We start from the raw sequence: 12,591 nt of genomic DNA, 5'->3' as shown, positions 1-12,591 counted from the left end.
TGTTTTGTACATCTTGAGTTGTCTGGTTCTTTAACAGATGAAAAGAAACAACTGAGATTGGAAAAATTACGCTTTTTACCTAGATACATACAAATTCTGCACACTAAAACTGCCTAATAATTCTGCACAGATATTCTCCTAAGACAAAACCTCACATTTAAATAGTCAGGTTTCAGGTTTATTAACCTGTCGGACTGACCGACAGCACCGTAGTTGTTCAATAATAAAATGAATGATCAAAAACACAAAAAGCCTAATACTTTTGTACACAGTGTTGTTTGAAGTGCAGTTAAAACTGGATATCTAATATATAAAGCTGAATGTATGTATGTATCTATGTGTACCGCCCCGCGCTTGGCTGTTGCCGCTGAGCCGCTCGGGTGTGTGTCAATGGCTCGAGCGTCCCTGGACCCGGGGGTCACGTCGCTCTGGAAAGGGGGTTTGTTTTGGTGATCGGGTGGGTGCATGGCCGGGGCCGCTATGGAGATTGTTCGTGACGCCACCCACGGGTCGTGGTGATTGTTGGCACCACTGCTGCTGGTGATGGCGGGGGCTCCCGGGTGGCGGTGTTGTGGCGCAGCTAGGTGTTGACCCCTCCGTGGATAGGGGTTGTGGGTTCCGGGGCCCGCTGGGGTGATGATGGAGCTGCCGGAGGGATGCAGGGCAGGGCGGCGTAGCGCGGCGCTGGGCCTGAGGGCACTGGTGTACTCACTCCGAGAAAACACACTTGAGTCACTGGTAAACCAAAAATGGGATGGTGGTCGGTGCCCGCAGCCGGCTGCGTGGTTCCCCCTACTCGGGTTGGTGGTGACGTCTTTTCTCTGCACCTCCTAGACTGTATGACTACATTTGTCTGAACAACGGTAGTCCGCTCCCCGACTTGTAGGTGCCGGTGGAGCCCTCTTGCCCGCAGGCGCTGGCCTGTGGGATCTTGGTGCCTGGCCGGTGGCTTCCTATCCCCTTCGGTGGGCTGTTGCCGTCTATCGGGACTTTGAGTGGGAATGGACCTAAAGTCCAAGCCGCAATCAGTTGATTCGACTCGGTCCAGTTGCTTCTGGGCCTTGTACGGGGTCTGAGTACCCTTCTCTGGTGCTCCGGTTTTGGTTTGACTCCCCGATTCGGTACCAGCGGGCCACGACCCAGCCCCGGTGCCTTGACGGTTCCGCCAGTTCTACTCCCGGCCTCCTGCAGACGGCCACCACCGTCTGTCTCCTGGCCACAGGCTCCCTAGGCTCCCATCTAGGCCCTGACAGATTTACTCCATAGCTCACACTGCTACCTCCTCTCCTTTCCTCTCCCTAACAGAATCTCTTTGTTTTTCCCCGCCCATCAATCCTCCTCGGTGGGCGTGGCCAACCGCCTGACCCCGCCCCTGGGTGTGGAGATCTGGAACAGATAGGGGTGACTCAGGGTTTTTAGTGACTGGTGTAACTTTTTTGGAGGGCAGGTGTTGTGCGTCGCATAAGTATGTATGTATGTATGTATGTATGTATGTATGTATGTATGTATGTGTGTGTGTGTGTGTGTGTGTGTGTGTGTGTGTGTGTGTATATGTGTGTGTGTGTGTCCGCTAAAGAAATCCGCACTGTCGCATTTACAATCACAATATTTTGCACAGACATCCCATGTGACTCAGGGAACGTCATAGACTATGTTTTGACAAGAAAATGTAACCCCGCGCTTTACAGTTACTCTCCAAAAAACATGCCTCCATTAAAGTGAATGGAGCTGCAAGCTACAGGCTATTAATAGGAGCTATGATTGGTTGTATAGGAACAAAGGACATTCATAGCATAAGAAGCTTATGTGTGAGGTACTATGATGTCGGTGGAGAGACGAATAGAGAGAGAGACAGACTGAGAGACAGACAGGCTCAGACAGAGAAAGAGGCACACAAGGAAAGAGACAGAGACAAACAGACAGATAGGAAAAAAAAAAGCCAGACAGACAGACAGAAAGAGACAGACAGACAGACACATGGCGAAAGAGACAAACAGAGGCAGACAGGTGAAAGAGACAGAGAGAGACAGACAAGGAAAGAGACAGATGGGGAAAGAGACAGAGAGACAGACAAAGACAGATGGGGAAAGAGACAGACGGGGAAGGAGACAGACGGGGAAAGAAACAGACCGGGAAAGGGACAGACGGGGAAAGGGACAGACGGGGAAAGGGACAGACGGTGAAAGGGACAGACGGGGAAAGGGACAGACAGACACAGAGATATAGAGAGACAGACACAGAGACACAAAGAAGAGAGACACAGAGAGACTGATACAGAGACAGATAGGGAAAGAGACAGACAGGGAAAGAGACAGACAGGGAGACAGAAAGAGACAGAGACTGTGAGAGAGACAGTTACTATCCCGGGCAATGCCCGGGTACTACAGTTAGTTTTCTATAAAAGTGAATTCTAGGGCTTTAGAATCATTTATACAGCAGGGGAAAGGTACCACATTCCAACAATGACCGGGGCCATTGGCTACAAATTCAAGATGCAGTAAGTGCAGGAACTAACTACCCCATATGTGGAGAATACACTCCTAAACCTGCACATCATTTTGTACACTTATTACATAGACTTTAGGTTATGCTTTTTACTAGTAGCAAATTTCTTTCATGCTGATTTCTTACATTGCAAAAGCGGCATCTTATTGAACTTCCGGGAGCCCAGTTCTCCATCTTCTTTCTCAAATTAACAGGTCCTGTATATTCTTCGTAGTAGACCCTGTCATGTAATTCTACAATTAACATCAAGTTAAATACGTACAGTATAGGAACCATAGAGCCATGGGATGAGGAATTATATGGTAACACATTGCTGGCTGTAATGCTCACTGTCAGAGATAGTGAAGCAGTGAGCTGAAGTTGACCCATTGGACCACAGGGAGACCCCAGGCCTACGTTTTTGTGAGGTAAAGTCCATGACTGTGGCAGCTGAACCCCAGGGGAGGGGCGGACGCATGAGCAGACAGGACATAGTCTCAAGCGTAGACAGGGATCAGTAGGATAGCTGAGGTGGATGGCACAGGCAGGACGGACAGGCAGAGTCTCAAGCACTAACAGAGCAGAACGGACAGGCAGTCACTAGCAAGGCAGATGGCACAGCCAGAACGGACAGGTAGAGTCTCTAGCACCAACAGGCAGGATGGACAGGCAGAGTCACTAGAAAGGTAGATGGTACGGCCAGGACGGACAGGTAGAGTCTCTAGCACCAACAGGCAGGATGGACAGGCAGAGTCACTAGCAAGGCAGATGGTAAGGCCAGGACGGACACAGTCATAAGTACCGACAAGGCATAATGGACTGGTAGCAGGTACAGGCAGGACGTGACTGGAACCAGGTGCCAACAGGCAGGACGGGCTGGGGCCAGGTACAGACAGGGCCAGAACTGGAACCAGGGCTAAGACCAGGTACAGGCAGGGACAGGGCTGTAACCATGTGCCAACAGGCAGGACTGGCTGGGACCAGGTAAAGGTAGGGACAGGCGTGGAACCAGGTGCCAACAGGCAGGATGGGCTGGGACCAAGTACAGGCAGGGATAGGATGGGCAGGTGACCTGACAACTAGCTAGACAGAGTAAAACTGACTAAGAGAACTGAGGGTGTTGAACAAGTCCCTCTCCTAGTGGGAGCGTGCCTTAAGTACTCAGTACCTCTCAGCGATAAGCTGAGAGGCACTTCCTAGGAGTGGAGCATTGGCCTTTTAAGAAAAGGGCAGCGACACGTGCACAAGCCCTAGGAGCATTCCTGGAGGCCCTGTGCAGTGCGCACAGGCTCCTGGAGATGGGAGGAGAAGACACCCGTGTGGAGGAGAGCAAGGACGCCGGGCAGCATGGAAGGAGTCAGCCGCGGCAGTGAGTGACAGCACATCTCTACAGGAGAGGAGAGCAGTGTTACACTGGGAAACAGGTTCCATGAGTCAAAATACTATATGAAAGTTATAAGGGTAGAGGACTCCATAATGAAAACTGGGGCGTAACCCAAAAATCAGGCATCTAAAACTGTGCCTACCATATCAGAACAATTATAAAAAAATGTAATCACACTTCTGCATTGCCCACTTCTATTACTGGTGTTCTTACAGTTAGGTCCAGAAATATTTGGACAGTGACACAAGTTTTGTTATTTTAGCTGTTTACAAAAACATGTTCAGAAATACAATTATATATATAATATGGGCTGAAAGTGCACACTCCCAGCTGCAATATGAGAGTTTTCACATCCAAATCGGAGAAAGGGTTTAGGAATCATAGCTCTGTAATGCATAGCCTCCTCTTTTTCAAGGGACCAAAAGTAATTGGACAAGGGACTCTAAGGGCTGCAATTAACTCTGAAGGTGTCTCCCTCGTTAACCTGTAATCAATGAAGTAGTTAAAAGGTCTGGGGTTGATTACAGGTGTGTAGTTTTGCATTTGGAAGCTGTTGCTGTGACCAGACAACATGCGGTCTAAGGAACTCTCAATTGAGGTGAAGCAGAACATCCTGAGGCTGAAAAAAAAGAAAAAATCCATCAGAGAGATAGCAGACATGCTTGGAGTAGCAAAATCAACAGTCAGGTACATTCTGAGAAAAAAGGAATTGACTGGTGAGCTTGGGAACTCAAAAAGGCCTGGGCGTCCACGGATGACAACAGTGGTGGATGATCGCCGCATACTTTCTTTGGTGAAGAAGAACCCGTTCACAACATCAACTGAAGTCCAGAACACTCTCAGTGAAGTAGGTGTATCTGTCTCTAAGTCAACAGTAAAGAGAAGACTCCATGAAAGTAAATACAAAGGGTTCACATCTAGATGCAAACCATTCATCAATTCCAAAAATAGACAGATCAGAGTTAAATTTGCTGAAAAACACCTCATGAAGCCAGCTCAGTTCTGGAAAAGTATTCTATGGACAGATGAGACCAAGATCAACCTGTACCAGAATGATGGGAAGAAAAAAGTTTGGAGAAGAAAGGGAACGGCACATGATCCAAGGCACACCACATCCTCTGTAAAACATGGTGGAGGCAACGTGATGGCATGGGCATGCATGGCTTTCAATGGCACTGGGTCACTTGTGTTTATTGATGACATAACAGCAGACAAGAGTACCCGGATGAATTCTGAAGTGTACCGGGATATACTTTCAGCCCAGATTCAGCCAAATGCCGCAAAGTTGATCGGACGGCGCTTCATAGTACAGATGGACAATGACCCCAAGCATACAGCCAAAGCTACCCAGGAGTTGATGAGTGCAAAAAAGTGGAACATTCTGCAATGGCCAAGTCAATCACCAGATCTTAACCCAATTGAGCATGCATTTCCCTTGCTCAAATCCAGACTTAAGACGGAAAGACCCACAAACAAGCAAGACCTGAAGGCTGCGGCTGTAAAGGCCTGGCAAAGCATTAAGAAGGAGGAAACCCAGCGTTTGGTGATGTCCATGGGTTCCAGACTTAATGCAGTGATTGCCTCCAAAGGATTCGCAACAAAATATTGAAAATAAAAATATTTTGTTTGGGTTTGGTTTATTTGTCCAATTACTTTTGACCTCCTAAAATGTGGAGTGTTTGTAAAGAAATGTGTACAATTCCTACAATTTCTATCAGATATTTTTGTTCAAACCTTCAAATTAAACGTTAAAATCTGCACTTGAATTCTGTTGTAGAGGTTTCATTTCAAATCCAATGTGGTGGCATGCAGAGCCCAACTCGCGAAAATTGTGTCACTGTCCAAATATTTCTGGACCTAACTGTATATGTGTAATGCGGGCGTCACATGGTACGATCTATCGTGCGATCGCACGAGCGATCGTACCTGCCCCCGTCGTTTGTGCTTCCCGGGCAAATCGCTGCCCGTGTCGCACAAAGTCGTTAAACCGCCATCACACGTACTTACCTGCTGAGCGACCTCGCTGTGGGCGGTGAACATCCTCTTTTTGAAGGGGGAGGGACGTTCGGCGTCACAGCGACGTCACACAGCGGCCGGCCAATAGAAGCGGAGGGGCGGAGATGAGCGAGACGTAAACATCCCGCCCACCTCCTTCCTTCCGCATAGCCGGCGGGTGCCGCGGAACGCAGGTAAGCTGTGTTCATCGTTCCCGGGGTGTCACACGGAGCGATGTGTGCTACCCCGGGTACGATGAACAACCAGCTGAAACAAAAATAAACGATTTTTTAAAAATGAGCGACGTGTGACAGATTAACGATTTGCACACGATTTGCAAACGTTTTTCGTCGCTCGTAGGTGTCACACGGGACGACGTCGCAAACGATACCGGATGTGCATCACAAAAACCGTGACCTCGATGATGCATCGCACTATAGATCGTCTCGTGTGATGCCCGCATTAGAGGAGTTTTTCAGCTCCCTATATCATCAGGGTCTGGGTGAAAGGTCTACAGCTAAGCCACTATGGCTATTAATCTGTGGGACAAGTCGTACTTTTGAATGACACGATCCATTTTACCATTTAACATACAGGAAAACAAATAATTCCAAAGAATGATGACAAAAATATGCAATGTGTGGAAGAGTCCTCTGGAAAAAAGCTTGTGTTTCCCATTGGCTTCCATTATACTCTTTACTAGAGTCGAGCTCATCTGAGTGTCCAACCTGCCCGTTTTTTGAATACCGAGCACTCGAGCATTTAAGTGCTTGCTCATCAGTAGTGAAAATATGAGTCTCCTATGAACGCCAACCTCAGGATGGTCTTCAAAGTAGAAACATGATGACAAGCATATGGGGCTTTAGCAACTCACAGCTGTCATAGCCGCCCATTGGCAACCCATGATAGCCTTGCAGGGAGTGGAGGGTCAATGGACTTTAGTAATAGCGCGCCATATTCCCACAGGAGCATTCCTAGCACCGATTTAGCAAACTCCATAAGTAAAAACTTTACTCCTCAACTCTGTTTCTCTATGGGAATTTTGATGACAAGGAATGGATAATGGTTTTGTCTACATTCCCCCATATACTCCTTGTATGTTTAAATCAAATTATGTTCATTTTTGACCAGAGAGTCTTATACTAATATCTGGGGATTTCAATTGCAATTAAATTAAAGAGCTTGATAGACATGAGACTATAAGTAGAAATAAAAAAGTTAAATAAATTTATGTTAGAAATAAGGTGGGATGATGTATGGAAGGCTAGAAATGCTAAAAAAAAAAAAAAAAGATTGTACTCTTACTATAAAAGTTCTCTCAAACAGTGTCCAGAACTAATCTGGTGATAGGATCGAAACGTTCTCTTCCTTGGCTGGAAGAGGTGAGGTATGAGAACAGAAGCATCTCAGACCATACTCCGTTACTATTTAAAATCACGGATAAAGTGGACAACAAATTTAACACGTCCATTGATTCATTTGAAGAAATGAATAGGCTCCTTAAAGAGAACCTGTCACTTGCTCAAAAAAATGAGTTAAATACCTTGTAAAATTTCCCAAGCTCCCATTGACTACAAAAAATCATGGACATATGACTAACTCCATAGACCAAGGGATCCTACTCCATCATTGTATTCACTGTTATCTGCATCCTATGTATGCAGATAGCAGGAATATCGAGGAGTGGGTGGCAGTAGAGTGACTGCAGGGGAGGGCATGATGTGGCCCACAGTCCACTGGACTGGAACACCCAGAAGGCCTGCCATAGACTATCATAGGGATGAGTGAAAAACACAGATAACAATCATGTGGGAAAAACTGATGTGTGAATGAGCCTTTATCAGCAGGAGATTTTAAACATGCCATATAGTCTTCCATATTCATGAGCTCTGTAAAAGCCCTCCCCACCACTGATTGTGCATGACAAAAATCTGCCAATCAGTAGTGTGGGCGGAGTTATAAAGAGGTTAGCATTCAGAGAACTGATAAATCTGTAGCAGATACAACAGTGATTTTATCAAACTGACAACAAGCAGCTCAGTAAATGACATATCGCTGGAATGAGAGTCTCAGCCCCTACATGAGGCTACTCTGATTCCCTTTAAAATTTACTGGTGATGGTCTGGGGAGAAAGAAAAACCTTGATAGCGGAGATAACGGACAATTTTTTTCTCGCTCTCTGAGAGGGCAGGGGTGAGGATCAAGAGGCAAGGAAAGGTAGAGGAAGAGAGGGTTGTTGGAAAAGATAGAGAAAATCTTTGTAAGACAGTTCCATTTTTATGATAAGCCTTATCAGAATAAAGAAATGCCCATGTATACTGCTACATTAGTGGTCATAGACAATCAGGAGATCTGACAGGTGACCTTTAAAGAAATCATGGCATCTGTTGGTACCAGAGATGAAGCCACTGCTCACTCATACATCCCAGGTTAATGGGACCATACAATATGGTTCCATAATACAAACTTACTTAAAAGTTGGGTTAATGTTCACATGATGAATGTCTTCTACCACGCGCAAGTCATCTCCATAGGCAACGGCTGCAGCGCAGTTTCGACAATCCACCCGGACATCAGAGGCTGAGAACTTCTTGTTCATCTCTATTCTAGCTTGTTTCACCAAACGCTCAGTGAGAGAATCCCTCTGCAGCTCTTTAATCTGCATCACATCAGAAACCCAGAACATTAATAGCTAGACCATATAATATAGTAACGTAGCAGGATGAAAGAGTTACCTACCTTTTCTTCATATTCTCTTTCTGGCATATCCTGCACATATTTTATGGCTCGATTCATCAGAACCTCCAAAGACTCATTGGTTCTTTCTCTTTGACTCTCTTTTCCTCCATATTTGGCCAAAAAAGAGTAACAGCTATCCTCAGCCCTGGCTCTACCTCTTGCCTAAGAAGGTTTCCCCATAAGAAATGTTAGTGCTAATGTACATGAAAACAATTAGCCAACAGTACAGATAGGCAAACAGACCGATAACGAACATCTTACCTGCATCATGGATATCTCATTAGTCATCAGGCCATACCGAACAACAATATTGCATTCTGGTATATCCAAGCCCTCCTCAGCTACACTGGTTGAGATAAGCAGATTCAGCAAACCTTTACGAAACTTCTGAATTACTTCTTTCTGCTCGTTCTGGAGATGTAAGAAGGAAATGACCGAATTTGAAGCACAATTATAAGATGAAATTATACAATAAGTGTTCTTCAAAATTATTGTAAATTGTGCTGTGACTTGCCAAGGTAATCCAGTCTTCGAAGACATTAATGAATTGAATCAACTCGTCTAATTGTACAATTATATTAAAGCTATGAAATGGTTATTTAGTAAAGTGAATATAGTTGTGGCTGGCTCAGACCATCACACTTTTTTTTTTTTATAAAACTTAGCTATCATACATGATTAATAAAGCAGTATGGGTTGTCACCTCTGCCTTGTCATATTCTCTCCATAAATGTAATAAAATGTCCAGTGTCATGTAATTCAAACTGAAAACTGAAAACTCAAACTGAAACTAAAGAACTTTATGGCAAGCACACATACTGGAGCTTATGAAGAAGAGCTGTGACAGGAGAATAAATAAATCTTTTCCTTGGCTGTTGGAGCATGGGGAACTGGAGCTGGAGCTTTAAATCTTTTGTGCTTAGTCAGCAGAGGAGATTTATTCATTCTCCTGTCACATCCATTCTCCATGGTTCTTGGAGGTATGTGTGCTAACGATACTGCTCCTCTGTCACTTGACACTCGTCTCTGGAGCTCAAACTGCAGCCTATCCTGACACGTGACTATGATGAGCTGCCATTTTAATTACGTGATAGGGGCCATTTAATTATACACTTTAACGGTATGGTTACAAAGGACATTGCCATTGCTACAAAAATTGGGCAAAATTGTGGTACTTTCACTACAGATTTTGCTGCAAAACTGCTGCAGCTTTATAATTACACTGGAAACAGTGAAATCCATGCAGAAAGTCTGCAGCGTCAATTGACATGCTGTGGATTCCAAAACCGCAATGCTAGTCAATTTATACTGAAAATTTATATTAGATATGATAAAATCTTTACACAGTGCTGCTACTGTAACACGAAAATTTAGACACACAATATGTTATATACATACCCTAACTTTGGGGTCTGACAGTAGGACTTTTTTTTATCTCATGATGAAAAATATCAGTAGTCACTTGTGGGCTACTGTGGGAGAAGGTGCCCTAGTTGTCCAGTGTCCGGTGTTTATTATATGGTAGACATATTGGATACTCTACAAAAACGTCAATAATCACCAGGTTCTCACCTGTGTCATGTGTTTGCTTTGATTGCTGAGCCCCGCTCCTGTCAAAGCTGTAGCCTTAATGTTGAGGCCTTGAAGAGAATCATTACTGTTGATCCACTCTAACAGAGAGTGAGTACTTTGTCGTGTACGGGTAAAGATGATCCCTTGGGCAGTGGAGGAATCCTGGAAATGTTCGCTCAAGATCTCTTCCAGTTTCTTCAACTTCGGGTTTTCATACTTGATGTTTCTAGACAATTCTAAAAGTTCACCAGTGTTATCTATATAGGTAAAAGACATGGATGAGGAGCAATTATTATGTAGAACATAAAGCTTGAAGTTCTGTAGGGCAGAGTACAAGTAGGCGAAAGCAAATACTGTAGTGTAGTTGTACTATTAGGGTCCTGCTCAAATCAAGTAATAATCTTGATGGCTTTCAACAGATATTTCTACTCTTTATAATAAAAAATTAATTGTTTTTGGGTGAAGATTCTTCACAACTGACCAAAAGTAGACTTTAACCACAAAAAGAGGAAAAAGATTTCCTCAAAAAATTCAGAAAAATTCAGAAAGAAAGGGCAACAATGTTTACCTGCCCTGGCCACAGAAACAAATGCAACCATAGAATGCAGCAAAACCCCTTACTAAAGATGGAGGCAACAGGTGAAAAACACTGATGGAGCAATCACACACTGCCACTCCATGGAGGGGGTGATTGCTTAGTATTAAGATTGCACACAAATGGATTGTATAGGGCGCCATTCACACATGTAGGTGCATAGTGTCTGGCTTACAGCCTATTGATGATAGCCATACTATTAGTCTTGGTGGGCTACCCAGCACTATATAAGTGCACCACACAGGAACAGTGGCCCTAGTTTACAAGGCCTACATTAATGGCTTGGCCAAAATTATATATATATATGTATATCATATATTTTTTTGCACTTCTCATATTTTTATACGGGATGCTGCCAGGCCCATTAATGTAGACCTTGTAAACTAGGGTCTCCATTCTTGTGTGGTGCACTTATTTAATGCCGAGCAGCCCACCTAATCTAATAGTATGGGTGTCATCAATAGACTGTAAGCCAGACACTGTGCACTTACATGTGTGAACGGAGCTCTATACAAGCCATTTGTGTGCAATTTTAATACTAAGCAATTGTGACGCCCCAGGGCTGTGGGGTACTCGGTCCCAGGCGTGTGTGACATTCAGGGGAGTCATGGTCGCGGCCGATGCCTGGTTCCGTGACCCCGGGAGTCGGTCCGAAATAAAAAGGGGATTAAATAAAAGAAAATAAATTAGTATAGTTTTTGTCGACTACGCCACTTTCGGTGTGCGGCCAGGTTATTTGAAGCCACCACTGCAGGGTTCTGCAGGGGCTGATGGAGTTGTGCAGCATAGGTCTTTTGGGCCCTCCGCAAACAGAGCTAGGCCCCAGTAGTGGATGATAGGGATTGTAGTGGGTAAACAGTCTATGTGAGTGCGCGCTGTCAAGGAAACAGTCCACACCAGTGTTATAGTTTAACTTGCCTTGTTTACTTTGCTGTGGTGGTACCTGAACCTGCGGGTGCTGGTCCCAGGTGTATCCGCTCTCCTTGTTCTCCGTGCCAGCTGTGACCTGGGTTGGCTGTTCTCCATGCACACTTGTTGTTGATGTGCTCCCGTGGCCTAGAGCTACTTAGGAACCCCTCTGTTTCTGTCTTGGTCCTATTGCAGGCAGCCTGGACTATTTAAGGGGTTCAGTCCCCTTAAGCTTGTACTTCAGACTTTAAGGGTTGGTGATGGACCCTGGAGATCTTCTCGCCCTGCAGAGTTGACAGCTGACCATAAAGTGTCCCACTGTCCTAGGGTCTGCACCCCGCCTTGTGCTGAGTCCCGTGAGCCTTGGTTCCAGACTTCCACAGTCCTCCCGTGGTTCCTGGAGTCTGACACTTCCACAGGTAACCCACGGTGTCTGGAGTCCTGGTTCCGTACTCGACAGTCCCTCACTCTTTTTACAGCACTCCGGTGGTTCTTCAGGTCAGTTTCAGTACTTTCCACTTTCTACCACTACTCCTCTCCTCCTCCTCTCCTTTACTTCCTTCTCTCTCCCTCTCCTCTGACTGACTTTGTACAGACTGCTTCCTTCAACTCTCCCTAAAGCTATGTGCGCACGTAGCGTTCTGTCCCTGCAGAAATTTCTGCAGCGATTTGGACAGCACACATGCGCTTCAAATCGCCGCAGAAAGAAAAAAAAAAAAGCCGATTCCATGTGCTCTGAGTGCAGCCCCTCCCATAGACAGAGCGGGGGCTGCATGCAGAGCGCACGGAATGCTCTAATACGCCACGTGCGTATGTCTCCTGCATAATCTTCATAGATTATGCTGGGGACACAGGACGCATGCAGTTACACTGCGGTGCAGATCGCAGCGTAACTGCATGCAAATACGTAACG

At 45.4% G+C, this 12,591-nt stretch overlaps 1 protein-coding gene across 2 annotated transcripts in view; it reads right to left on the bottom strand.

Annotated features, from left to right (window-relative positions):
* Positions 1–12,591, bottom strand: part of DHX58 (DExH-box helicase 58) — a 68,752-nt gene that overhangs the window by 15,652 nt on the left and 40,509 nt on the right. For both annotated transcript variants that reach the window (XM_075347626.1, XM_075347627.1), the window contains exons 8-12: positions 10,175–10,431; positions 8,864–9,013; positions 8,603–8,764; positions 8,335–8,522; positions 2,632–2,725 (exon numbers count right to left, since the gene is read on the bottom strand). In XM_075347626.1, coding sequence (XP_075203741.1) covers positions 2,632–2,725; positions 8,335–8,522; positions 8,603–8,764; positions 8,864–9,013; positions 10,175–10,431 — 851 coding nt within the window. The remainder of the gene's footprint in view (positions 1–2,631; positions 2,726–8,334; positions 8,523–8,602; positions 8,765–8,863; positions 9,014–10,174; positions 10,432–12,591) is intronic.

The sequence above is a fragment of the Anomaloglossus baeobatrachus genome, chromosome 5, assembly GCF_048569485.1.
Source record: "Anomaloglossus baeobatrachus isolate aAnoBae1 chromosome 5, aAnoBae1.hap1, whole genome shotgun sequence".
In the NCBI taxonomy this organism is placed as follows: domain Eukaryota; kingdom Metazoa; phylum Chordata; class Amphibia; order Anura; family Aromobatidae; genus Anomaloglossus; species Anomaloglossus baeobatrachus.
Note: the sequence above shows the minus strand (reverse complement) of the source record. Positions and strands in the feature narration are given on the sequence as shown.